General features: G+C 39.8%; 1 protein-coding gene across 3 annotated transcripts in view; it reads right to left on the reverse strand.

Annotated features, from left to right (window-relative positions):
- Window positions 1-265: 265 nt before the first annotated feature.
- RIC1 (RIC1 homolog, RAB6A GEF complex partner 1) overlaps window positions 266-27,301 on the reverse strand; it is a 50,523-nt gene continuing 23,487 nt past the window's right edge. Inside the window, exons 4-26 of one of the 3 annotated variants that reach the window (XM_054178011.1) lie at window positions 21,274-21,381; window positions 20,376-20,518; window positions 19,999-20,132; window positions 19,223-19,314; window positions 17,909-17,997; window positions 17,104-17,248; window positions 16,547-16,595; window positions 15,829-15,978; window positions 15,286-15,489; window positions 14,649-14,687; window positions 14,273-14,383; window positions 13,663-13,752; window positions 12,950-13,110; window positions 11,810-11,948; window positions 10,122-10,238; window positions 8,501-9,229; window positions 8,024-8,182; window positions 7,781-7,914; window positions 5,734-6,020; window positions 3,978-4,172; window positions 1,324-1,501; window positions 999-1,187; window positions 266-644 (exon numbers count right to left, since the gene is read on the reverse strand). In XM_054178011.1, the coding sequence (XP_054033986.1) occupies window positions 359-644; window positions 999-1,187; window positions 1,324-1,501; window positions 3,978-4,172; window positions 5,734-6,020; window positions 7,781-7,914; window positions 8,024-8,182; window positions 8,501-9,229; window positions 10,122-10,238; window positions 11,810-11,948; window positions 12,950-13,110; window positions 13,663-13,752; window positions 14,273-14,383; window positions 14,649-14,687; window positions 15,286-15,489; window positions 15,829-15,978; window positions 16,547-16,595; window positions 17,104-17,248; window positions 17,909-17,997; window positions 19,223-19,314; window positions 19,999-20,132; window positions 20,376-20,518; window positions 21,274-21,381 (3,928 nt within the window). In that variant the 3' untranslated portion in view covers window positions 266-358. Of the gene's footprint in view, window positions 645-998; window positions 1,188-1,323; window positions 1,502-3,977; window positions 4,173-5,733; window positions 6,021-7,780; window positions 7,915-8,023; window positions 8,183-8,500; window positions 9,230-10,121; window positions 10,239-11,809; window positions 11,949-12,949; window positions 13,111-13,662; window positions 13,753-14,272; window positions 14,384-14,648; window positions 14,688-15,285; window positions 15,490-15,828; window positions 15,979-16,546; window positions 16,596-17,103; window positions 17,249-17,908; window positions 17,998-19,222; window positions 19,315-19,998; window positions 20,136-20,375; window positions 20,519-21,273; window positions 21,382-27,301 lie in introns of all 3 variants that reach the window. The other 2 variants (XM_054178012.1, XM_009908974.2) reach the window with 2 other exon arrangements.

Raw genomic sequence — 27,301 nt, forward strand, 5'->3', positions numbered from 1 at the left:
GTTTCCTCAAAACATCTGTTGGTGATGCAAAGCTACTGATGCACATTAGCTGAACCTGTCCCCATATGTAGTCAATATCTCTGAACACTATTAAGAATCAAACCCTAAAGCTGCAGTCTGAAGATTGCATCCAAAAAACCCAGTAATCATAATCTTGCCTCCTTTTGAAAGTAATAAATGGAACTGCTGCTTAGTTATCCCCACTAAAGTTTTCAAAGGTTCAAATATTAAAATAAAACTAAATGAAAACAAAACCAAAACCAACCAAAGAGAGTTCAAATCCAAAACATGGAAGCATGTGTAAGAGCTGGTTTGCTTCCTTTCACACCTGATGCTTGGGAAGTTGTCCATCTTCTGTTTAAGACACAACACAGTCATAACTGCCTTCTTGGAAGGAATCCTCATCCTCTGTCTTAGATTTGTCCTCTTCATGCCTGCTTCCACTGCTGTTGCCAGCATCACTCTGAGGATTACTGCCGTGACTAGATGAAGTCCTGCTTTCTTCAGCTCTAGGGCTCACTTGTTCGATAACCTTAGAAGGATTCATAGGTTGAAAAGCTTCTGGCTGTACTTGCTCTTCTACTATTTCACTTAGTTTCTGGATCTGTGGTTTGATGATATTTAGAAATGGCTTGTACCCAGGGCTAGGAAAATAATGGTAAGGAACACCATGAGTGAATTAGAAATTAGTACCTCTGTCATATGCCTGAAAAGCAGCACTTCTTGGGAGATGTTTGATATAAATTAGTACCTTCTATAATCCCTCCTGTACAAAACCTCTTTTTTATTTTTAACAGAAGGGAAAAGGGAAGCACAATCACACAATAAAAGCTGGGACATTGGTGGGTTTGGGTTGGGTTGGCTTCGTTTTTCCCAGTTTGAACACAGTTGTACTTAGTGACTGTCCTGACATCCTCTGCAAACATGCTTTTAAGTAATTATTTCAGGTAGGGCTGAGAGAACTCTAAGTTATTTTTCAGGTAACTAGTACCACTTACCAATCTGTAGAAGCCCACTTGTCAACAGCATATAGGCCAGTCTTGATATTCTGACAGATTTCTCCATCAATATCAGAAGACTGCATTATACTGAAAACCTGGTTGATTACTGAAGGTTCTCTGAGAATAAGGCCTATGACAATACACCAATCCAGGCATCCTGCTTCCATGAAGATATGTAGCAAGTACCTAAATAGAAAAACAGTCTATTTATTTTCTTTTCCACTCTGAATACAAACCCTCCCTGTTACTCTGCAGAGAGTCTTTCTTTCTCCCAAGGCTGCATACGAGCTGTTGTTTCAAATGCAAAGCTCATGTTACTTACCGCAGCTGGACCTGTGACTTGTGCGGTCCTTTACTGGCCAGTTCCAGAGAGAGATGCTCAAGCTCTGACTGAGTTAAACTTAAACTGGAGAGGTTTTCATCCACCATGGTCCAGTCGCCATCTACCATAGAACTTGTTTCAGTCAGGTCTGTTGCTGAACCAATGCTGCATTCATCACCTGTCAGAAACAAACATAAGAGAGAAAAACTGAAGCACTCACTTCAGTAAGGACTTCTGAACTGCTCGCTGTTGGCACCGCTACATCCTGCAGTGCTAAGAAGTTACTTCAGGAACACACCCACCCCACTTCAGCCTTCTTGTTGCACTATAGAGTAGAATGACTACTACAGGAATTAACAGTTTTTCTATCAAGTAAAAATACTTCTGCAGAAAAATATCAATAAAGGAACCTAAAGATGTGTTGGCAGTCACTGCAAGAACACAGTGACAGCTCCCTACATACTGCAGTCCTAGAATGAAGTCTATAGTCAGGGTTGCAGACTGTCTAAAGATACTCCTTTCTTAACCTTTAGCTTTGTTAAAAATATTGCTATGCAATAGCAAGTTCTTTTCTGCATAGAAACCCCCGAAGATTCTGAATGCTTGGCAATGTAAATATTTACCTGCACTAACTACGAGAAGAAATGTCTATCTGTACATGCAGAGTAGATGTAGCCACAGAATTTTCACAGAACAGTGACAGCAAAGCTAGAACTATTGCAGTGGTAAGTCATGAAGGCACCACCTGCCAGAAGAGTTTCCTTATTGAAGTAGATGCATCTTTTCTATGGAAAATATTTAGGAAGTCAGAAACTTGTTTTATTAGCCTCTCGGGTTACTTACTTATGGAATTGCTATTATTAGACTTCAGCTCACACCATTTTCGAGACTATTAATTTAGTTTCAGTCTAGAAATAAAATGCTTCAAAATGTGTATCAAAGTCCATTAAATTCAAATGCCCTCATCTGCGTCAGAAAGCAATGAGGTACTAGTTTATAGAAACAGTGGTAGTGGCAGCCAGCAGCACAATATAGTGCAACAAAAAGGGAAATACCTTTTCCCCATTTAAATTATGTGGGGGTTTTGAGTGTTCTACAATGAACTTACTTAAACCCAATGTATTCTTGCAGTCTCCATAAGTAATAAAAAGACAAGCAGGAGTGAAAACGGAACAAGACAGTACCAAAGGCAAGGGAGAGAACCTGACTCTCTTAATTTTTTAAAGCCTGCCAGTTTGCTAAACAGCAGCAACAAGTGCTTTGACTCTCACAGGAGGTCCTAGAATTTCAGGGAGATTGTAGGTTCTTAGGTCTTTCACCTACTGAAGTTGACATAGACACTGCTAAAAATGCTACTCTATACTTAAGAGAGTAAGAAAAACAGATGAATGGTCAGACAAATATTTCTGGTCTCTGACTGTGGTTAGGAAAATGCATAGAGAATGAAATTCCCCTTTGTATTTTCATGAGTTGATTGTATGTTTGAACTTTTATATTTGAGAGCAGCCCTGAAGAAAAGGACTTGGGGGTGCTGGTGGATGAGAAGCTCAACATGAGCCACCAGTGTGCACTTGAAGCCCAGAAAGCAAATCACATCCTGGGCTGCAACAAGAGAAGCATAGCCAGCAGGTTGAGGGAGGTGATTCTCCCTCTCTACTCAGCTCTGGTGAGACCCCACATGGAGTACTGTGTCTAGTTCTGGAGCTCCTATTACAGGAAGGATCTGGATGTGCTGGAATGTGTCCAGAGAAGGGCCACGAGGATGATCAGAGGGCTGGAGCACCTCTCCTGTGAGGACAGACTGAGGAAGTTGGGGCTGTTCAGTCTGCAGAAGAGAAGGCTCTGAGGAGACCTTATTGTGGCCTTCCAGTATCTTCAAGGGGGCCTACAAGAAAGCTGGTGAAGTTCTGTTTAGGGTGTCAGGTAGTGATAGGGCTAAGGGGGAATGGAGCAGAAATATGAAATGGGTAGATTCAGATTGGCGATTAGGAAGAAATTCTTCACTGTGAGGGTAGTTGTCCAGGGAGGTGGTAGAAGCCTGGAAGTTTTTAAGGCCAGGCTGGATGTGGCTCTGAGCAACCTGATCTAGTGTGAGGTATCCCTGCCCATGGCAGGGGGGTTGGAACTAGATGATCCCTTCCAACCCTGACAATTCTGTGATTTTAGAAAAAATCAAACAATTAGACAAAGCCACAGCAAAAAAAGAAACTATATTGGATTACAATTTCCTCAATTTCTGCAATAAACAATGTCCCTAATATCTTTCTAAACAAATCCAAAACTCTGCCAACCCGTAAAAGAGGCCAACCTGTGCAAGAGACAAGTATAAAATGCTTAGAACACTCCTCCCAGCCAGACTGCAAAAATACTACGTTTCAAGTTACCACCACAGACAGTAAATTCAGCAAGTAACAGTTTCATATTCTGCTTCAAGTACTTAAAGATGTATGGCAGGCGTTATCCTTCCGTCATACAAATTTCAGTTCAATTTTCAACATGACATCTCTTTTTTTCTTTCTTTTTTTCTTTTCACCTCTCTGAATCATGGTTATCAGTAGCTGAGAAGCAACAATGCAGCAGTGACATGTAAATATCAAAGTAGAATGTGTACTTCCAGGTGCATTTTTCCAATGAGCAGATGAAGAGCAACTAACCTTTACTTAGCAGAGGAGAAAGGAATGCATCTTGCATGTGTGGTCCATGGGATGAAACAGTGTCAATCTCTCTCTGAGAGGAGCTGATAGTGCCAAGCCAGCTGCGACTCCTAGGTGTGTTTGAAGCCTCTGTGTCCATTTCCATATTTACAAAGGTATCTGCAGACTGAGATTTTAGCAGCTGCTCCCCTATAGCTAAAAAACAAAGTCATGTAACCATCACAAACTGAATTTGTAAAGTTATCTCCAGGCATCTAAAACTTATATTTAAAAGTAAATACTCATTTGCTGAGGGATCACCAAAAGTGAAGAAATGCAGCAAGTTTAGGTATTTCATGAATTTCTGATCAGCTTATGTCAGAACTAGTACAAAAGAAGTATCAGCTGGCAAGTGTTAGCATCAGTAGAACAAAACAATGGCTCTGTTACTATCAAAAAGATGAAGACTTGGCAGCTAGTATAAACTTTGCTCTAAGGAGATGAACCAGATGAGCTGATAAATTAATAATACCGAAGGGGTTTACAGCATGTCCCCCAAATTCTTAACTTTTAACACAAAGCACGTTTCAAATATTAGGAACATTGCTTTTTTAATGCAAAAAAGTATCAAAGCAAAACCTCATCTACAGACTACATATAAATGTTGATTCTAGTGATGTTCTGTAGCAGAACTTGCATCAAAAAAGCAGTATCGACATTCAACTCAACACCCACACAAGTGACATCCCACTCAGTGCACCTGAGAAAGCAACAAACCTCAACAGAAAGGGGAGACTACACAAGAGATGCTGTCTCTGGCAAACCAAATGGCATGGCGTTTAACAAGTCCAAGCACCGGGTGCTGCACTTTGGCCACAGCAACCCCATGCAGAGCTACAGGCTGGGGTCAGAGTGGCTGGAGAGCTGCCAAACAGAGAGGGACCTGGGGGTGCTGATTGACACCCGCCTAAACATGAGCCAGCAGTGTGCCCAGGTGGCCAAGAAGGCCAATGGCATCCTGGCCTGTATTAGGAATAGTGTGGCCAGCAGGAGCAGGGAAGTCATTGTGCCCCTGTACACTGCACTGGTTAGGCCACACCTTGAGTACCGTGTTCAGTTCAGTTCTGGGCCCCTCAATTTAGGAAGGACACTGAGACACTTGAACGTGTCCAGAGAAGGGCAACAAGGCTGGTGAGAGGCCTTGAGCACAAGCCCTATGGGGAGAGCCTGAGAGAGCTGGGATTGTTTAGCCTGGAGAGCAGAAGGCTCGGGGTGACCTCATTGCTCTCTACAACTACCTGAAAGGTGGTTGTACACAGGAAGGGGTTGGTCTCTTCTCCCAGGCAACCAGCACCAGAACAAGGGGACACAGTCTCAAGCTGCGCCAGGGGAGGTTTAGACTCGAGGTGAGGAAAAAGTTCTTCACTGAGCGAGTCATTCGTCATTGGAATGTGCTGCCCAGGGAGGTGGTGGAGTCACCGTCCCTGGAGGTGTTCAAGGGGAGATTGGACGTGACACTTGGTGCCATGGTCTAGTTGTGAGGTCTGTTGGGACAGGTTGGACTTGATGATCCTTGGGGTCTCTTCCAGCCTTAGTTATACTGTGATACTGTGAAATCCCTTTGAAACACTACACCCTATGTGAAAAAGCTGTGCAGGTGGCCAGCTTCAGCCTGTTCTTTGGTTGGCTGAACTGAGGAAGGACAGCCTCAGACTGAGGGGTTTTAGAACTGCTGGAGTGAAAAACCTAGGACAAATCAATGCAGATGTTACAGCACCTGTCTTGCACTTTCCATTCTTGAAAGGTGAATTAATGGATGGAGCTGGTATGACTGGAAATGGCCAGAGGAAATCCTCGTGCAACTTTTTCAGAGCAAACACAAAGTCCTCCACGCGGGCAGCTCTGGCTCGCTCCTTGCACAGCCAGCCGATCAGCTCAAAGCCCAGCTGTGCTGCAAAGCAGCCCAGGTCTTTCAGCTTGATTTCTTCCAGCAGGTGCCGAGCATGCCGCCAGAGCATCATGTCAATGTACATGTTCTCTGCACAGTCACTGTCCTTGCTCCACCTATAGACAGACCAGAGAACAGCGACATTCAGGCTGACAGTAAAGCTCAACTGGAAAGGCTTCTGGCTGAAACCACGGTGTATCAAGTGACCAGAGCAGTAGTGGGAGCTTACTATACAGCAACAAAAGCTGTTTCCACCATTCCTTGCTATTTATGTTGACTGCCTTGACAGGTAAGTGAAATAAGGGCAGGAAGTTGCAACAGCAGTAGTCTCCAAAGAGTACTACACTATTAACAATGCAGGAAAAAAAGGAGAGAGAAAAAGCAGATGCCACTGAGAAGTGACTTCTGATAAAGAAAAGTATTAAGTCTAGGACCCTTCCTATCAAAACTCTTAAGATAGTACTCTCTATGGAAGATTACTATACAAAAGCATCTGAATTTGTACTAAGATTGCTTTGAAGGTCTTATGTGCAGAGAAAAACAAACAAACCCAAGATCATACTGAATCTCAACTCGATGCTGCCTCTGAGCATTAATACTGATCAATATGAATTGTGCATATACAGCAGTTTAACAAAGGGATTCAATCCAAGATGTAAAAGGCTCTATTTATGTCTTGGCAACACACTGCTAGATCAAGATGTACAGTTTCACAGTGCAATACACAGTATGACACTGCAGTAGGGTGAGCTATTCAAGAGGCATCTTTCACCAAAACAGATCCTTCAAATGGAAAGCATGCAGCCTTACTAGCTATTCAAACCCCAGCCTGTAGAACTGCACATTGGCCACAACAACCCCATGCAGAGCTACAGGCTGGGGTCAGAGTGGCTGGAGAGCGGCCAGGCAGAGGGGGACCTGGGGGTGCTGGTTGATGGTAGGCTGAACATGAGCCTGCAGTGTGCCCAGGCAGCCAGGAGGGCCAATGGCATCCTGGCCTGCATCAGGAACAGTGTGGCCAGCAGGAGCAGGGAGGTCATTCTGCCCCTGTACTCAGCACTGGTTAGGCCGCACCTCGAGCCCTGTGTCCAGTTCTGGGCTCCTCAGTTTAGGAAGGATGTTGACTTGCTGGAGCATGTCCAGAGAAGGGCAACAAAGTTGGTGAGGGGCTTGGAACACAAGCCCTATGAGGAGAGGCTGAGGGAGCTGGGGTTGCTTAGCCTGGAGAAGAGGAGACTCAGGGGTGACCTTCTTGCTCTCTACAACTACCTGAAGGGTGGTTGTAGACAGGCAGAGGTTGGTCTCTTCTCCCAGGCAACCAGCACCAGAACAAGAGGACACAATCTCAGGCTGCACCAGGGGAGGTTTAGGCTGGAGGTTAGGAGGACATTTTACACAGAGAGAGTGATTGTCCATTGGAATGGGCTGCCCAAAGAGGTGGTGGAGTCACCATCACTGGAGATGTTCAGGAGACTTGACAGGGTGCTTGGTTGCATGGTTTAGTTGATTAGGTGGTGTTGGATAATAGCTTGGACACGATGATCTTGAAGGTCTCTTCCAGCCTGGTCTATTCTATTCTAAATTACTACATATGCATCCAGTGGATTCAGAGGCTTTTGGTTAGCAATATCCTTTTAATAGCCTGTGTGTATATACACACAAATACACACCCATGTGTTTACATGTGTGAGAAAAAATTCTCCCATGAATTTTAGAGAGACACAGACATTACAGAAATCAGGAAAAGGCAAATGCAGAAGGATGTGGAGGAAGAGTACGACAAATCTATCATGTAATGTACCTCTAACTTCAATTGGTAACAGAGTAAGTACAGCACCTAACAAAGCGTGAAAGGGAGGACATTAGTAGCAGTTACCTTTTTCCAGATGGGCCAGAGGGCATACTTAGTGTTTTTGTCAAGTTAAATTTGCTATGGAGATTCTCTGCCGACTGGGATAAACTAATGCTGCGGTGTCTGAAGAACTCAAAGCCACTACTTGAACTAGGTTCCTAAAAACAAGAAAACCCAAACATACAGTCAAAGGAGTGAGCATGCTTTGCAGGAGCAAAGCTAATCATACAAGGTTTGGTGCACAGTGTTTACTGTTTTCTCACAAACCTGAGTTGTTGGTGTAGCTGGGGGGGTCTCTGTTTCTCCAGAGCCAATGGCTTTAAGAAATCTAATCATATGACGACAAAGATCCCACTTTCCCTGCTCCAAGGCAGTATTAAATAGCAGAGTAGCATGCTGTCTGCTAACTGCTGGAACTTCCATATTCTGCAAGTAACAAAGCATAATTAAGTCACTTACTTTTGCCATTGAGCAACAAAAGTCCTATTGAATCAAACCACATCATGTCACATTGAAGTATACCAGAGATGAGAAGCAGCAAATTTCATGCTATTATTCCTCTTGTAACAGTAAACTAGCTAGTTCCATTGCATTACATTCCCCTCTTTGTAACTGGACATCATCTCAACAGAATACTGTTAAAATTAATTTTGTTTAACACATGTAACTGGGGCATGACAGCATTTTTAAATGCTACACCCTTAGCCAGTACTACCTCTCTTGCAATACATGAGGCACCATTACCTGTAGGATAATAAGGTAGGAGGCAGCTGTGTCCAAGTCCTGCGCCATTAAGCACTCCTCAAATAAGTCTTTTGGGTTTCCAACAGCAGCAAAAAGGTAATTCCACAGGGCATATTCTGTCTTCCTAGCACAATGAACAACTGTCTGCAGGAATAGGGGGAACTCTGTAATGAACTTTGCCACAGTGGGAAGCAGAGGGTCGGGAATGGGTTCCCGCGAGGTAGCTTCTTCTTCCAGCACTTCGTGAAGCATCAGTTCTAGTACATGAGGAAAGTATGGTAATGTGGCACAGGAGTGGGCCAAAAGCAAGGCTTGTTCACCAAGGTTCCTCACCAACAGCTGGCGTAAAATGTGATGGAGGTAGATCTGAGAGGTTCTTTCAACAATGGAGAAAGGAAAGAGAACCTCTAACTGTTCTCTAGCACTGGTTTGAGTATATAAACAGTCATAGAGCACAGTGTCATTAACAGCACCAAGAACCAAGGCATCTTCAAACAAAACAGCCAATGGGTATATGTTGATGTGGAAAGGCAGCATGATCCGTCTTGACAAAAACGAATGCGGCTTTCGATGGTCTCTGGGGAACAGGGGAAGCCAGACCTTCATGCCTGCCCCACCGCAGCTGAGCCACAGAGCCTCCAGTAGGTGGCGTTTCTGTTTGTTGATCCTGCAAGTCGTCCACACATTTTCAACAGACTGGGCTAGGACGACTGGAGCACAAAAAGGCAACTAGTTAAGGGAAAAGGGCAAGGAACAGGGGGGAAAAGGGCAAGGAAAAACCAAGGAAAAAGAGAAAGAAAAGAAAAGAAAAGAAAAGAAGAGGTCAGAATTCATTATTCCTTTTCACCCTCTTCAGAAGAACTCTTTTTTTCAACTAAGAACTACTCTCTTCAGATCTGCTATTCTTCTAAGTGGAAAGGAACTGCTTATCTCTTCAGTGTACTCCAGCACTTGGGAAAACACCTCTTAGTACTTACATAAATCAAAAGGCATGTCTTTGACTTTTTAACCTCCTTGTACTTAGCTAGAAAGCCAGAGGGGTGAAAATAAGGAAAATAAAACCTGGCTCTCTACTTATTCAGTTAGCCTGAACACCCAACTTAGAACTGACAAAATCACTACAACCACCAAATCTGCTGAAATGTGATTTAGCTGCAAGCTCTTCATCTAAACTTTTCAGATTCCACTTTCTCAAAGTGCTTCTTTCATGCAGAAATGTTTCCCTCAGTACAGAAAACTTCTGAAGTCACTGATGTCTACTGTTGGTTTCAGGAATTTTGCAAACATTCCTCAGAAAGTGGTGATGTTCCATAAAGATACACAGTAGTTTCACATAGTGATTTTATGTCATTAGTGCACACTAAATTCTGTGCAGGACCTTTACGCTTAAAAACTCATCACTTTCTCTGCAGTGCAAGTCGTACATTCTTCAGTCAGACATTCACACAGTTAGGTAGTAAATTTTCACAGATTCTCAGAGAAGAAAAAATTATAACAAATGTTAGATGCTGCCTTGAATTACAGACCTCTCTTTTTCATGCCTGGACCATTCCCATCCAGAACTTCAGACAATGACAACATGTTTGGAGTCATATGCAATATTCAACATGTATTTACTCACATGTTTCCTTTGATTAGGATTATTGTCCTTATCTCGTATCTGGGGTCCAGATCGATCCCTCTGCAACATGATGAGTTGTCCTGCTAAGTTTAGCATAATACTTTCAGCTTCACAAGCCTAAGGATAAAAGTGTATTTGCAAATTATTTAAGCTTTTTGAATACATCGTTTTACCTATAACCACAATACAAGAAGACTACAGTAACTGCACTGCTATACAGAGATGACCAACAACCAAATACAATGCAGAAAAATCAAGCAGGCACTAAGTACTCACAGATAAATTCATTTATGTGTTTTTTGTGCAAAGGAGTAAACACTGGAGTTTTCTTGACCACTAGATTCATTCCACGTGTTTATTTGATATGGGCTTTTTGCCATTATGCCTCTTGGCATCAGCAAACCATCAGTATTTAAAGAAAAGTAAAGCTCTGTGCTCTTATCAGTATCACCACTATGTGACTGCCAGCATCTGACTGCAAAGACTAACACTGGTACACAAACCAGAAAGAATTGAGCTAAATTGTTTGGCCACACTTGAACAGCACCTTTAACTTTTACATGCTGCAGTAACAAAAGAATGTCTCTAGTCATGTATGTCAAGAAAGCAAGGTATTACTTCCAAAGACTAATCTCTGAATTGTTTCATGCGAATTTCAAACCAAATCACTGGAGCCAATACCATGCTGTGCATGAGGTTCAGTTTCAAAATACATCGGTGGAGGTCTTGTGTGGCAATTTGGCAGCATCAGGGTTTAAGGTCACTAATGGTTACAGCATTGGAAAACTGACACACTTCACTATGTCATAGAATCAATAAGGTTGGAAAAGACCTCTATGACCATGAAGTCAGACACATTGTTTTGTCTACAGTGCAGTGTCATATTCAGTGCTAGCAGTAACACTTTCACAGTATCACACAGTATAACTAAGGTTGGAAGAGACCCCAAGGATCATCAAGTCCAACCTGTCCCAACAGACCTCACAACTAGACCATGGCACCAAGTGCCACGTCCAATCTCCCCTTGAACACCTCCAGGGATGGTGACTCCACCACCTCCCTGGGCAGCCCATTCCAATGACAAATGACTCGCTCAGTGAAGAACTTTCTCCTCACTTCGAGTCTAAACCTCCCCTGGCACAGCTTGAGACTGTGTCCCCTTGTTCTGGTGCTGGTTACCAACCCCTTCCTGTCTACAACCACCTTTCAGGTAGCTGTAGAGGGCAATGAGGTCACCCCTGATTCTTCTCTTCTGACAAAGTTTCAAGATATGGACTCTTGGGGAAAAAAAAGGAGTAGTATTTCTTCAATCTGAAGCTAAGTTTAAAAATATTTCTACTGCTCTAAAAAAATTCAGTAGCTATTTCTCAAAATTGGGAAACACCATCAGTCAGAGAGTTCAGGAATAAGAACACCATCTCACAGCAGGACTACAGAACCATAAGCATGTGGCTTTTTATGCCCTTGTCTAAGATCTTATCAAAGTCTCAGGACATAAGTACAGCATTGTGAGAAGTAGAATGAACTGAAGGAAGCAATCAACCAGATTTTTACATCTCTGCCACTCCCTTCAAGTCCACCAGCAGCTTTGGTACATGGGAAAAAAAACAGCCAAGTAACCTTTGAGGACTAAGCTAAAAAATCCAGACACCACACCTTTTAAATTTTGAGCACCATACACCTGTTACCTGCTGAGGCATCTTCAACGTGATGCCGGTCTCTGTCCTCACTGATGTCAATGTAACAGACACTACAAGAAAAGGATGAGGAATATAGCGAGACATGGACACTTCTTGAAGAACTTGGATACTGGCAGTAGAGTTAAGACTGAAAGGGAAGATAAACATTATTTCAAAATTGCTGAATGTAGTTGACATAAAATCAGTATCTTGAAATAAACCTAATGAAAATAGACAGCCTGGCCTCAGCAAACAGTTTACTCTACACACCAATAGGCCTTCCCTTTAACCAGGAATCCCACAGGCCCACCCATCTGTTCCACGTTACCACACAAATCTGGGCAAATAAACCTGGCAATAGTTCTTTGGGGAAATGCAGCTAAGAGTGGATAGAAGACAACATAATATACTTCAGAATAAGACTCTATTCAACCATCAATGAGACAATTCTAGGGTCTGGATTTTGTTGGGAGTTTTCTTTGAAAAGCACTGAAAATATTTTACTCTAACATGGATCTACAGCCTGCTTTCTGCTAAATATAAAAAATATTAAAATCAACAAGGTCCCTTCTTGCTGAAACCAAGATGCCACAACTGTTGAAGAAAAATCAGCCACTTAGGCAGTTCAAAAAATTAACTGGGAAACTTTATTTCCTCTTTAGGTTCACTAATCTTAACTATCTGAAAGTATGTGGCTCTTACACTGCTACCTCTTTTGCACCAAAATAGCTGCCTTCAACCACACGACAGACCACACTTTCTATCTTCACTGTTCTACTGGACCCTTCACCAATCCTACTTCTAGTATTAACAACGCTTTTTATTAAAAATATTCCAATATGTCCATGCCTTTTAGCACCTTTTTCTTCCATTTGCCTTCAGTTTTCAATTTCCTATCAGCTGGAACAGCCTTGTGCAGCAGCTGGAAATGTCCATATCTCAGTTGCTATCTCCAGATCTTATGCGCTTATCTGCACGCGTGCGAGTGACACCACCTATGAGCTATCACCGGTGCATACAGATAATTGATCCCTCTCTGTATATTAAAAAAAGTCTCTGACTCCACAAGTTATTGAACAGCTTTGTATCATCGTAACAATTTACTCAGACAAGTATGTTACCCCAAAAGAATTAAATACTGAACCTCACCCTTCAGACCTTCTCTCGATACTGTAAAGGCAAATGGAACAATCTGCTCTGAACAGTATCACAAAGTCCCGGAAGACACTCAGTAGTAACGTGTCTGCTTGCACTTTGGTGATGTGCGCAAATGCATTGTCAAGATTTGATGTTCGCAGGTAGATTCTCAGCTACAGGGAGAACAAGAAGAGGAGTAGTTTGAACACAGGTGCAGTTTACCAACAAACTAACAGTAATTTCACCTTCAATTATTTTCCTTTTCATGGAATTACTGCCAAGGATTTCTAGCAAGACAAATATTACTGGCTTTATACTTCAAATGTTTTATCTGTGGCATTATATTATTTCATCCCAAGTGGTTAACAAACAGTATGGTCAAATCTGAACTAATGAAAAACGAAAGTAAGGAAGGGGTTTTACTCACTGGTTTAAAAGCAAAGCTCTTTGCCCCTCTAAAGTCTTCCAAAAGTTAACTCAAAATACAGGAACTAAATATCTCAAACCAGACTTCATGCTAACATGCAAGAATGTCAGAAAGTTTTCAGAACAATCAGTAGACTTATGGCAGTCAACAGAAAATAGTTTTCAATAGCAGTAATACTTTTCTGCCAAAAGGGCCAAAAGACACCTATGTATCAAGCTTTTCGTATTTTTAACACTACTTTAGAACAGATCAGATACTCTAAACATGATTTATTTACTCTGAAGAAAAATTACCTCACCTCTTCTTGATGATCATTTAAATTATAACATGCAAGAACAATGAAGTCATTCCACCACGCTAAGCCACCTGTTACCATCATATTTTGCTCCTGAAAAAAAAAACCAAGCAAATGAGAAATAGTATTTAATTTTATATACTACTTTACTCATAGCGGCAAGACAAGCTGTATATATATGAAGTTTTCTGTTGCCTAACAAAACCTAAAGTACTAAAGAACAGTATGTGGCAGACAACAGCCATTTTACAGTTCCACCATCCCTACTGTAATCCCTGAACTCTGTGAAACTAGCTTTCTTTGTCTTCCACATTTGGCATCCAAAGATACGTCTCACACAAACTTTCAGTTGCAACACTTGAGAGTGTCTGAAGATATGCACACAAATTTGGAAATCTTTCAATAATCAGACACAAATTATTGTGTCAAAGCCACAAAATAAGTGTTTCTGCCATTTTTATGATATACACAGGTGAAACCAGCATCCCTGATCCCAATTACATCTAACAGATAATTTATTTGAAAAACACTTTTTTTTCATGTTCTCCAAGAGTCACATTCCAACAAACACAACCTCCCCAGAACATCCAAATAAAGTTCTGTAACTTCTCACCTGGGTAATGTTTCCAAACAGCTTCCATTTTTTGGTGAGTAAAGAATAATGTGCAAAACCAAACTTGCCAACAACAGCTACATTCTGTCCAAGCTTGTCAATAGCTGAAAACTGTTCAAAGAGAAAAACTGGAGAATCTTAAGAAGAAACTTATTTATATTCTACATCCTACCTGAGCATATAACTCAAGATGTTACAATGTCAGAGTCAAAAATTTTAAGTATCTTCATGTTTTCTACTTTACTGCCCACACATACTGTTTTTTCTTTAATTTAGGACAGTTATTTCATCTTAGAGAGCTCATCCAATTCTAAAGGACAGTTATAGAACCCCAGCAATTTCAATGAAGAACGAACACATTCTGAAAATAACTTACCCTTATTGGCCAGTTGCTCTCTAGATATGTACTATGGATCTAAAACACCAGAGAAACAAAATCACATAACTATATTAAGCACCATCAAATCAGTGATTAGTTATAACACTCTAAAGGAATTTTTAGAATGTCTGTTTTTTGAACTGACTTAAAGTTTTATGAAGTTGGGATTTCTTTTTGTGAAATACAATTGCGTCCCATCAACACAAGAAAGTTACTCAACCCTAAATATTAGTCTGTTTCGGCTGCTTGAAAATACAGCCAAAATCCAAAGGATGATTAATCAGTTGAATGTTCTTAAACCAGTTTGCCCAAATAACAGAACAAATCCCTAAAAGTATTTCTTGCATGTTGTACATATTCTTTCAAAGCATAAAAAAGTAATGTAACTATTCTTCCCTGCACTCAAGGACATGTAGTTTTTTTCACTAGCTAGGATGCAAACTCAGCTCTGACAGCCAGCAAATCTTTATCATCTGGCATTAAGAAAAAGCTGCAGCAGAGAAACTTAAGAAGATATTAGAGAAAATCATCTCATACTGAATTAAAAGGGTAGGGCAAAGAGTGATAAGATCACCTATAAGTCCTATAAGCTCTTGAAATCACAGAGCATATATGAGCAACTGCCACCAATTACCTGTACAACATGCCAATGCCTGTGTCCTAGTAAAGTGCTTAAACCCTGAGAATCTAAACTGCCATCTGAAAATGGGCCTCGTTCCCTTGTAGGCTTATGTTCAGAGTGTGGTGAAGTACTTCGGGGACTCTGAGCCTGTGTTGCATCTCCACAATTCAAATACAAGCGATCTTCTCCTTGAAGGAGGACTTGTTCCTGGTTACTCTACATTAAAAACAGAACAACAGAATAAGAAAAGCAACTTTGAACTCCACGTACAGAAAATGAAGGCAAACACAACCAATAAATTAACAGGTTCTATGCAAAATATATGAAAAATAAATATTAAGGCAGTTCTCAGGTTTTGTACCACTGTTCACTACCAGGCTTTATGTTACAGTAATGCACAGCAATATTTCCAAACTACCATTTCAACGACTCTATGACAAAAAATCGAAGACCAGTCTAATGGCTTCAAAACTGACTTAAGAAAATAACTCAGAGGTTACCTGAATACTAGAAATATCCTCTAAAGTAAGAATATATTTATCAGCAAGAACTTACCATACATGGATTAGTAGTGAGTGCACTCTTGATGAAATGAAATTGCAGAATACCAAACTGGCGAGGTTCATTATTTGCATCTCTTTCAGGTTTCATGTTTGAAGAATTCCCATCAATAACCCACAGATGATACCCTTCTGATCCCCAGGTCTGAATGTAAAAGAATAACAATAATAACCCCCCAACACCAACACTATATCTTTTCAGAAAACAAGAATTACAGAAATGTGCTGTAACTGACCTTATAATTGACATGAGTCTGGTGAAAAACCAACCAACCAAAAATCCCCCACCAAAACAGTTTGGTGTTCTAAAATGTATCATCATAGGAATCGTAAGTGACCATAGCAGTAAAATCCACAAGGAGGAGTAAGAAGCCATCTCAAGTTAATTTATTTTTGTGGAAAAATATTAATTAAATGCAAAGCACCTGTGCAAGACATCCATGTAAGTAATGAAGACTTTCTAGTTTGCAGCACAAAGCAACTAACAGAAACTCCACAAACAGAATCAGGTACGAAAAAATACTGATCCTCAAAAAAATAAAGTAAAATTGTCTGTCCTATTTTCTCTCTTCCCTCAATACAACATTGGTGTCGGGAAGTGTAGTAAGGGTATCTTCTTCTTCAAAGACAGAACAGATTTTCAGAAAATAAAGCTAATAATTAAAAAAAAATTAATAGCCATCCTCTTACAGTATTTTTACAATCATACTTACCATAGAACTGATCTTTAGAGGATCCTTTTTGGCACCATCAGACTGATACCTTAAAAACAGAACAAAACCCAGTGTGAATCTGAGAATAACTTCAAAATGAGAAATTGTCTTCCTATCTTTGTACTGTCATATGGTTTCATAGTGAGTCCCATCTCAAACTACATAGCCTCTTTTATCCATGGCAACCCCTAAAAAGCAATGCATTTGTCAGATACCTAGCATAAACCGGCTGAACCGGCTTTACGGATGTTAGCACATTCTCAGCAAATACATTCTGTCACTGAGGGAATTCTAATATTTGCCTACTAATGTCTAACTTCAGGGTAATTTTTATTTTTTGCCAAAAAGATCAATACAACCCCCAATATATTTTCATTTACACTCAAAATTCTCTCCTCCTAAATATGATTAAATTATTCCAATGTCCAAAGGCTATAACAGAAAAATATTTTTAAAGGCTAATTTTATTAGTTTCTAATTAAATGCTTTTAATTAGCAAAACAAAGGAAATAACAGTTTCCAATAAAACACTTTACAATTTCATTAAAGATACTCACGCAAAATCACCTCCTAAAGTACAAATAAGCTGAGCACCAAAAACACTCCATAAGGAGAAGCCTCCACAATCCCAGGTCACCATCACAACACAGCTATCAGGTGACCATCTGATTAATTTAACAGGTCCTGTTTTATTCCAAATATCTGTTTAAAAACAGACAGTAAAATACCATGTTAAAAACATCAAGTGTTTTTCAACTCACTTCACCAAAAGAAACAAAGCTACATGGAAAGAAACACTTGATTTTCTTCTTTTTTTTTTTCTTTTGCTATTTGGTTTCATAGGGCACTACGAATGCAAGAAAACAGACCAGAAATAAACTGTGCTAAGGCACAAGAATAGAACTGCAGTTCTGGAGAAGTGGACAAAAGAAGATTTTATGTTCACCCTTGAAAACTCTTCTTTTGGAAGTCTGCACAACTGTAAAACCTGTTATTCCAAGATTTGATTATTTTTTTTCCAATGTAACCCAGCAGGCACACACTTTCAGTTGAGGATGCAATTTAACTGCTTTTTGTGTTCGTCACTCTCAAGCCTGCAATACTCATCACTACAACATGAAAATTTCCACTAAGCTTTTATTCACTGCAGTTCAGACAGGGTGCTGGATTATTCAGGTTTGCTTTTTCATCCTGTACCCTCCACATCGGTTGTTTCAAGGTGTTGACTCCTCTGTTATATCCAGTATTGTTTTGACAACAATATTTCATTCTTGAGTGACTAATAATTCCAAGACCACATGTGGACAAAATCATTCTTTAGTACTCTAAAAACAGTCAGAAAATTCTAATAAAGTAGCTCACCAGGATATTGTTTTGGTGTCAGCTCCAATTTATGAGAAAACTGCATGGCGCCAGTGGTGGTATCTATTGTATAAACCTGCACAGAGCCGCTGGAAGAGATTGCACATGCTTTAGGCTACAAACCATTTGGATTTCTCATCAGTCTCAAGAAACTGTGAAAGTTCCTTGAAACTGCAGAAAAGCAGCATTCTTCTCAGCAATACCAAATTTATCCAGAGCAGAAACATTGTGTCAAGTAACACTCAAAGAACTTTATGGAACAGATTTATAAGTTACTTGCCAGAAGGCAGTGGAGGACTGAAAACACCAGCCCTATAACTATCAATGAACTATTTCCATCTCTGAAAATACCCATGCACAGACAATCCACATGGATTTCTGGCCTCCACCTGCAAGACCATCCATATTCACTCAGTGCTAAAAATTCATCACTTGTGCACTGATGCTTACCAAGATCAATGAACTATAGTACATACACCTGTTCAGAGGCAAAACCAAACACAACGCATCGTTATCACATCCAAGAATACTATTTCTTAAGAAAACAGTTGATGAGTAAACTACCCAGATCTTTTGAAATGCTCTAAAAAAACCCAAATACGATGGAATTAGGGTGGAAAAAAAAGAAGTTGCACTCCAGACCAGCTAAGGCACTATTACACAAGAGGAACTGTCTTGAAAGAGCAGTAAGCATACCACCCCAGCTACTGGAAGAGGCTGCCCCGAGTGGTTGTGGAGTCTCTTTCTCTGGATGCATTCAAAACCCATTCAGATGCATTCCTGTGCAGACTATCCTAGGTGATCCTGCTTTGGCAGGGGTTGGACTTGATATCTGGAGGTCCCTTCCAACCTCTAACATACTGTGGTACAACTAAAAGCACTTTTGCAACATTTAATTTATAAATATTTACAGTTAGTCCAACAAGCAACATTCTTCCTAACCAAATCAACACTACACAGAACATTTTCTCAGTTGGGTGCCAAGCACTGATTCTTGTCCAATATTATGAGCTGCTGAAAAATCACTTTATAATTCTTCTTTGAGACTAACCAGGACAGCAGCACTTTCCAATCCTTGCTACTGGTCCAACTACCTTTTTAATTTTTTTTTCAGAGCAGAAAACCAAGCATCCATTTCATCTGCAGTTCATTCCTTTACTCTTCCCTACCTTCTTGACAGAACGGATTATGCAGTCTAAGAAAACTAACCATATGTACCTATACTGCTTTTGCAACACAACTTAGTAAGAAGAAATTAATTACTTTGTAATGAAATAACTTCCCCCCTCAGTGAATCAGCCTTACAAAACTTACTTGGCACATCCAAATGCCATAAGCCTGTATTTGTTATTTACTGCCACACAGGTTCCATCAATCACATCTTGTGCCCAAATGCCATGGAGCTGCTGTAAAGAAAGGAATTCACAGAGTTTTTGTTTAAAAGGTGGTTATATTCATTGCAGTCAGGTTCTACCTATTTGTTACCCATATACACCCTATCACAGATCTGTCAGCTAACCTTCATCACCTCAAGGAATTTCCATTGCAAATGTCAAGATTAATTGACATGCCTCAAATAAACAAAATCCAGTATATGTAAAACTCATTTCATTGTTCTTGATAAAATTTATGGCAAAATGCCAGTATGTAAGGAAACCATAAGAACCCTGAAAAAATCAAAGGAAGTCACTACCTGTAAGGCAGGAATATCCCTGATACTGCATTACATACATAGAATACACCAGGTTGGAAGAGACCTTCAAGATCATCGCGTCCAACCCATCAACCAATCCAACACCACCCCACTTATAACTAGCAACAAGAAGTCTGTCACAGAGACAATATGAAGACCTCAGAACTATAATGACATTTTGAGGCAATAAACAAAAAATTAAATCTACTATCAATTATGCTCTCCCATAGACAGCTATGAGCCCCACCTAGACTTCCATTAGTTCCTAAGCAGTGCTAAATTTCAATTTCTCTGCAGTTGAACAGAATTTAAAAAGAAGAAAGATAAATGAAATGCAGAGATCAAAGAAAACACATGTATTGTAGAGTGCATGCTAGAAATACTAAATTGAATGTACCTCAGCAGTGAATCTACTTGACATTGGCGTAATGAAACCAACTCTGCCGTCATTGAAAACAACAGCAAAACCATCCAGCGTGGCACAGTATTCCATATCTCTTATGTAAACATCTTCAAAGCCCAAAAATGAGCCTGCTGAGAAAATATCAGTAATTTAAACATACGTGAACAGTGGCATTGCAAGACAACAGACATTTCATTTTTCAACTTCTTACTTCACAGAAAAACCACTAATTTAAAAATAGTATTTTGTTCCCTTTTACAGAGGGCACTTTTGTAAATGCTTGAAACTTTGCTTGGAACTAGAGATATATTTTATATTAGACATTATTTTGGCAACAACTATTATAAGCTACAGAAAAACCAAAAACCTACCACGAGAAGATTGTAAATCCACAGAGAATGGAACTGTACACAGGTTGATGGCCTTCCTTCCGTTGGTCATACCATCCCAGTGAACAAGATGGAGAAATCCATCAGCAGTAGCAACAAGTAGATCCTCTAACATGGACTGCAAACTAACAAATGTATTTGTCATTCTCTAAAAGACTGCAAATCTCTCAGATCAATGTCACAGAGAAATCAATTAATGTAACAAAGACTGTATTACTTCTCTTGTATCAGCAAACATTTTGAGAAGTTACATCAAGTACGTGCCTAAGTCCTCTAGGTAGTAAAGGTTCCAAGCCAACAAAATATGGTAGATGTGTCTATTTTCTCTCCAGGAATCCAAGTTCATGAACAATTCTGTATTGTTAATTATTTAACTGGCATATGAACTGCTGAAGATCATTTTAATACTTTTGACTAAACAGAAGATGTTGTTCCAAACAATCAATTATTCAGCTATCCTAAAAACTACCAATATTGCCTAGGCTGTAAATAATCCACAACACTTTCTAACCTGGCATCTTAACTAATTCACACAAAGCACAAATTAAACTTCTAAATTCTTTCCTCTGAACCTTCCAGAATTCTGGCAACTATTTTTAATCTATTTGCATAGAAATAACAACCTGCAGTGTGACAGGAAAGCTTTTATCCAGCACATAATGCATTTCTTCCAACATCCAGTTTATCCCATGGGGCCTCTTCCCTAAATGCACTTTGTTGTCTTTTCACATTATCCCAATGCCACATGTTGCATCACCTTTTCACACACATTTATGTAGTAAGCTAAAAGCTCATTTTACAGAGAAGATAATTGCTGCAAAAAAATGGAACAGGTACACAAAAAATGGCTTTGAGGACAGATAGGGATTAGTGAGCATACCTTGTGATAGAGGCTTGCAAGTCCAGCACTTTCTTCATTGCTAGATTCAATGAAGGAGCACACTGTTCTTCCTTATAATGCGGGCTTCCCTTCATGTGTGGGCTTCCTCTAACGTAAAAGAGAAATACTACAATTGAAACAAAATGTCCCTCAATAAATAGAAGAGTTACTGAGTTACATTGCTTGAGGGCTATTTGCTCAGCAGGGGATGAAGAACAGCAAAGATGGAATTAGGTAAAAGTGAGGGAGGGGTGAGGACTCCCTTTAGCTCCAAACACTCTCAAGTGATGCAAATCTCCACATTAGAACCTTCCGAGTTCTGTCAAGAAATTAAACTTTCAAAAACAGTGGTCCCCAATGAGGGATGAGGGTAAAACTGAACTGCAAACAGCACTGGTGGGACATCAGGCCATGTGCTCCTATACACTAGGCATTTCATCAGGGCTAATGCTAGAACCTGGACTGGTGATACCTATTTAAATGCAGTACATCAACACAGAGAAGCTTTTGTGGAAAACCAAAAATGTAGATGATAGGACCTTCAGTGCTTTGTGCATTGTATTCCACCTGAGGGAATCAGCAAATCTGAGTCACTCAGGTTGACAGGAATGTGACATTTAACCATCATCACAGACAGGACTCCCTTGTGAGTGGAAGGTACTTGGGGATACCAGTGCTTCTCCTCAACAAAGCAGGAATGAAGCACTGGGAAGCAGCAAGCCACAATACGTCCGAGCAGCATCGAGCCAGGACAGCCTGGGCAACACCAGTGCTTGGCTGCTAAGACTTGGGAGAAACCAAAGCAGCTGCAGTTTCTACATTAAGTTTGATTCGACAAAGACACCACAATCTCTTTCCTGTCTTGGTTATCTTAGTTTGTACCAGGTGCCCTAATTCCATTATGAGTTTACAGCAAACCAAAAAACTTCCTATCTGTTGTTCTTCAATGAATACTACACTTGGATGGATATGCTAGCAAAGGTCAGGCCAAGACAACCTTTGACATTCTGGAATTAGTGGACAGACCTACTCTTTCCAGAAGAGAACCATGATGACCATGAAGCATTACATCAAAAAATGAGAAAAGAAAATTATAAGGTTACACTGCCACCCACAGATGATAACTTGTATAAGGTTTAAATTATTAATATGTTTGTCTTGCATTTAAGAAGAAAATTAATTGTGAAATACAGCTCCCTCAGGAAATAATAGCCCATTGTGTAAACTAGCTATCATGGACTGACTTTTAAACAGTAAATGAGACTCCATTTCTTCAAGTTCCAGGAAGCCAATGATTTGGCCTGGCTATCTTTGAGAGTCATGGATTTCACAGATTAAAACATACAGGACTAGTTCCTCCAAATCTCTGTGTCACTGCCTGCAAAGCAGCACCTGGGAGTTGAAGAAACGCATATAAAACCCCCAGTATTAAGAGATGTGTCTTTTAACCCATATGGACATACAGATCCAGACAGTATACTCCCAAGCAAGGTGAAATGACTTTGGGCTATCAGAAACCAGTGTTACAACTGAATCTTGTAAGCAAACAATCAAATCTGAGAGAAAACGGTTCGGTAATGTATAAACACCTATTCTAACTGACTAAGGTACATAACCATGTGTCTGTAGCTTGGCTAAGATAGGCTTCTGGTTTTATCTTTTCACTGTTCATGTTTGGGGTTTTGTTTTGTGTTGTGTTGCTTTGTTTTCCTTCACAAGAAGCTAGAAAAGGGCATAGCCAAGGCAGCCAATGGGTATCTGACACCATGCTGACAGTTAGGCCCACTATGCAAGGCAAAAGCAACAGGGAGAACTTGAGCTTGTGACTGCTAAGAGGCAATTTCTCATCTTCCACATCAGAAGTCAGGGCCAGGCAGGTCATGGCATCTCTTTGAGTTGTTCTATTGAACTCTCTCTCTATCTCAACCCACTGGGCTTCGCTTTATTTTCCTCCCAGTTCTCCTCCTCATTCCATCACAGGATGGAGGGCAACTGTGTGAATACCTGAGTGAGGCTTGGCTGCCAGCTGGGCCTGAACCAAACTGTAAAGACGGAATGGAAATAACATGGTTTGAAATAGCTCTTTTGCAGGAAGAGAAATTTCAAGTGTCCATGGGGGCAAACTTCTTTTTCTTTATATATCTTTGATAAAGATATTTTGCAAGAATATTTGAACATTTTCAGTTCCATAAGACAGTTTCAGTAAATTTGTTACCATCTGTGAAGTATGTATTTTTCCACTCAGGCACTATTACGACTGAAACTCCAATATGTCACTATTTCATTTAATTCTCTGTGATTATACCAAATTAATTGATTCAAAAAGGAATCCTTATGATGGTGCCAAAAGCATGCAATCAAAAGCACACTGTGTTCATATAGTCCACATCTGCCTGAGTCAGCCTTACTAGGAAAGTTACTTTGACCTTTAAACAAAGAATCTGCACTGCCAATGGAAGCAGGAAAAAATGTTTCATCTGTGTTGCCACATCAGCATCTGCTACCCTTGTAGCCAAGCTTCAAGTAACTCTTGTGCAAGAATTGTGACAATACAATTACTTCACTCCTAACAGTACAGAATCTGTTAATGTAACTAAACCTGTAAATAAAAACTCTTAACACTGAGAATTTAGATAAATCTCCCACTGTCTCTGCCATCCAAGAAAGCCCCAAACATGGAAAGATTAGCAATGGCAGGTTTTTTCCTTCTAATAGGTAGCACACAAGGTACCTGAGGAAGTTGCAGTTCAGAAGAAGAAAGTGTATTTTTGATTTAATGTCTTTCAGATGCTAAAAGCCTACCTAACTGTATTTCATGAAACACCTTTAAATAAGGCTTAGGAGGAGTAGTAAATGTAAGCCTACCTTAAGGGATTGCCCTCTTCCTCCCACCTCAAATTCTCTTAGCTTTCCCAACATTAAGCTTCTCCTGCTGTTCAGTTCTAACCTGACTCCCCCATAATGAAAGAGCAACTTTTAAGTGAATTGCTAGAATTTTCAGCATGAAGCCGTAATTCTTTGAATACATTTGAGCTTCTTACAGGGAAAGACCTGGCTCTGAAAGTAACACTTTGCGTTAGAAGAAAAAAAATTAGGCTCCAAATACAGTGCAAGATGCAACAACGGGAAAATGGAAAAGTGTATTTAACCATCCCCATTTCCTGCTATTCCTTGGGAAGCAATTAAATACTCTATAGACTTTTTCCCATTAATTAAGTATCTTTAGAACAAATAACTGATACACACAAGGTAAAGTGTTTTTACACAGCTTTGGGGCTGTATTTTTTAATCGTTGCTACTTAAATGGTTTCTTCAGTAGTGCTTTTTGGAAACTAAAGGAACAAAACCTTCAACATCTTCATGATTCAGCTATTGAGAGCATTATACATGTGCAAAAAACACAGCAAACTATGTTTCTAAATTAATTTACAGCACTAAGAACTCAAAAGCAGCTCTAAGGCACAGAAGCAGAAACCTTGACAACAGCTATTACTGTTGCTTTAGTAAATATGGTCAATTAGTGTTTTAAAATGGTTGATGTAAAGACTTCAGTTAGTGAATTGTCCATACAGGTGAAGACTTCACTGTTTTTACACCTGATTTAAAGCGCCTGAATCATCAAACATGATTCCACACTAACGGTCTACACCCACCATGCTTTTTAGGAATGGTTCTAAAGCAAGTTATGAAACTTTGACTTCTGCACAACCAGTGTATGCTCACCCCCATATGTGCTATCTCCCCCACAGACAGCAGGCAGCCACCTGCTGAAGGTTAAATGTGTCTGGCTGGATCCAGAGCTATATGCACACAGATTGGCAAGAGCTGGACAAACAAAAATTTACAGAGTGTCTGGAAACAACGATAATGAATGAATAGCAGTTTAGAAAAGCAATTCTTAGCACAGCCTTTTCTACCCATCTGGGTAAGGGAAACAGCTAGCTAGCATATCAATCCACTATTCATGTTAAAAAGCCAAATAGTTTACCAAATTCCAGTTAAGAAGATTTCTTGATGACATTTAAAACTTCTCAAATCATATGAAGCACTAGCAAGTACCACAATTGCTAATAAAAACACCAAAATGGTTAATAGAAGTAACAAAATGATTAATAAAAACAAATTAGATGTAGAATTTGCTAAAAATATACTGTCTAACCAATGCCAAAAACTTATGGGTAAAAACAGACTGTTAAAGATTTGCATAAACTTAATTCTGAACAAAAATCATTTAGTAAGTTAATTAACAGTCTACCTCGTCAGTTACCTTTGCAGAGTCTAAAGTCCAAAACCTTTCCATACACTAATCTTGAGTCCATTGAATAAGGAAAAAAATCCTCACTAGCAAGGTAATGTATGGCACATATAAAACATCTTCCTACACAAAAGTAATAAGCTTTGAAAAGCGGCAGAAAGAGCACAACATTAACACAGTCACCGGATGTATAAGCAGACACACAGCATCATTAACCAGGAAATAAACATTGCCTTGTTCAAATCCCAACACTGGTTAGAAGACAACTTCATGTTTCAAAGCATTTTCAGATATTTCATCTATAGCAGTGAGGTTACATTCTAAATTTACACAGCATTTGTATCACTCCCAAGCAACAAATGCAGGCCCTACTTGAGGATGTGAAGAAATCAGAGGAAAAAGAATTACATTTAGTTTACTAGCCAAGTCATGTTTTTAGGTTTTGCCTTTTTTGAAAGGCAAAAAAATCCTCAGCATTGAGGCGCTGCACTCTGTCTCTTCAAGTGACAAATCTTCAGCCACTCTTCTTACCAAAATTCCAAACAGAAAAAGAAAAAACACAAACAAAAAAACCCCCAAACAACACAAACCAACCATCAGTTCAGCACAGGGAAGTCTCTGCTGCGGTGGTGCAAACATTGCTTCACTGGGAAACAAAGAAACATTTGCACAAACTTCTTTGGAAACTCCTCTGAAAAATACCACTTTACCTTGCCACAGTTTACAAAGACACAAATTTTCCTGTGTGCACTGACACTTTTCTTAAGTATACCGCACGTAGCAATTGATTTTATTCTACCACTCTCACTCTACCCTGTATACATGGTTTTATCCTGCAATGACTTTAGCAATACGGTCCTAAAATTAGACTGAACTAATTGAAGCAGGACTTTGTACTTGGGCTCACTGCAAGGAAGTATCTCAGAATGTGGGCTAATGGCCAACACTCATTCTCTTCCAAGTCTGCTCTTAACTGGAGCAAAGTTTCTAAAAGCTGGAGTGAATCTACAGACTATTTGGCTCAATTTAAAAAGCAAAAGAACCATACAATTACTCCATTCCCCCCTCGCCTTGGTTTTAGTCTAACATTTGTTAGCTGGATACTTCAGGTTTTCACTGTTCACTCCAAGAACAGACTAGCATTCCTAGCAAAGTACAACAGAGCCAGAAATAGTTCCATCAATAGACCAATTGCAATTCATAACATTCCTAAAATATTAGAAATTGACAGAAATTCTATCACTTGCCTCCAGGAAATCAAAATAAAATTAAAAGGCTTCATTTTTCTACTAATACTCACAATTCATGACAGAATGCCGTGGTTATGATGTGCTCACTCTAAAAATCACATTAATCCAATATCAGACTTTATAGGCAGTGTGAATAATGCCGGACAAGTAAATTACCACACCTACATATTGCAAACTGATGAAAGCTCTAAAGGTATAAAACGGTAGCATTCAGTCATCCTAACATATCCTGTACATTCTTAATTTCGTAGTACCTATGCCCTCAGATATTGATAGAACAAACTTTCAAGGTTTTGAGGGTTCCAGACACAAATGTTGATAATCTTGAATCCCAGCATTTCCATTAAAGCACTGAATTTCAGAATGTGAAAATGATATAAACAAGATATAAAAGGAGGAATTAATGCCTACTGGGCATTTTTGAACAGAAAATCCATCTTCCTAGACTCTGAACTGCTCTTCAACAAATAATGGCAGAGAGAGAGAGAGTTCATTCAAACCTAATTTCCAAAATCTGATTATT

Source organism: Dryobates pubescens, chromosome Z (genome assembly GCF_014839835.1).
Source record: "Dryobates pubescens isolate bDryPub1 chromosome Z, bDryPub1.pri, whole genome shotgun sequence".
Lineage (NCBI taxonomy): Eukaryota > Metazoa > Chordata > Aves > Piciformes > Picidae > Dryobates > Dryobates pubescens.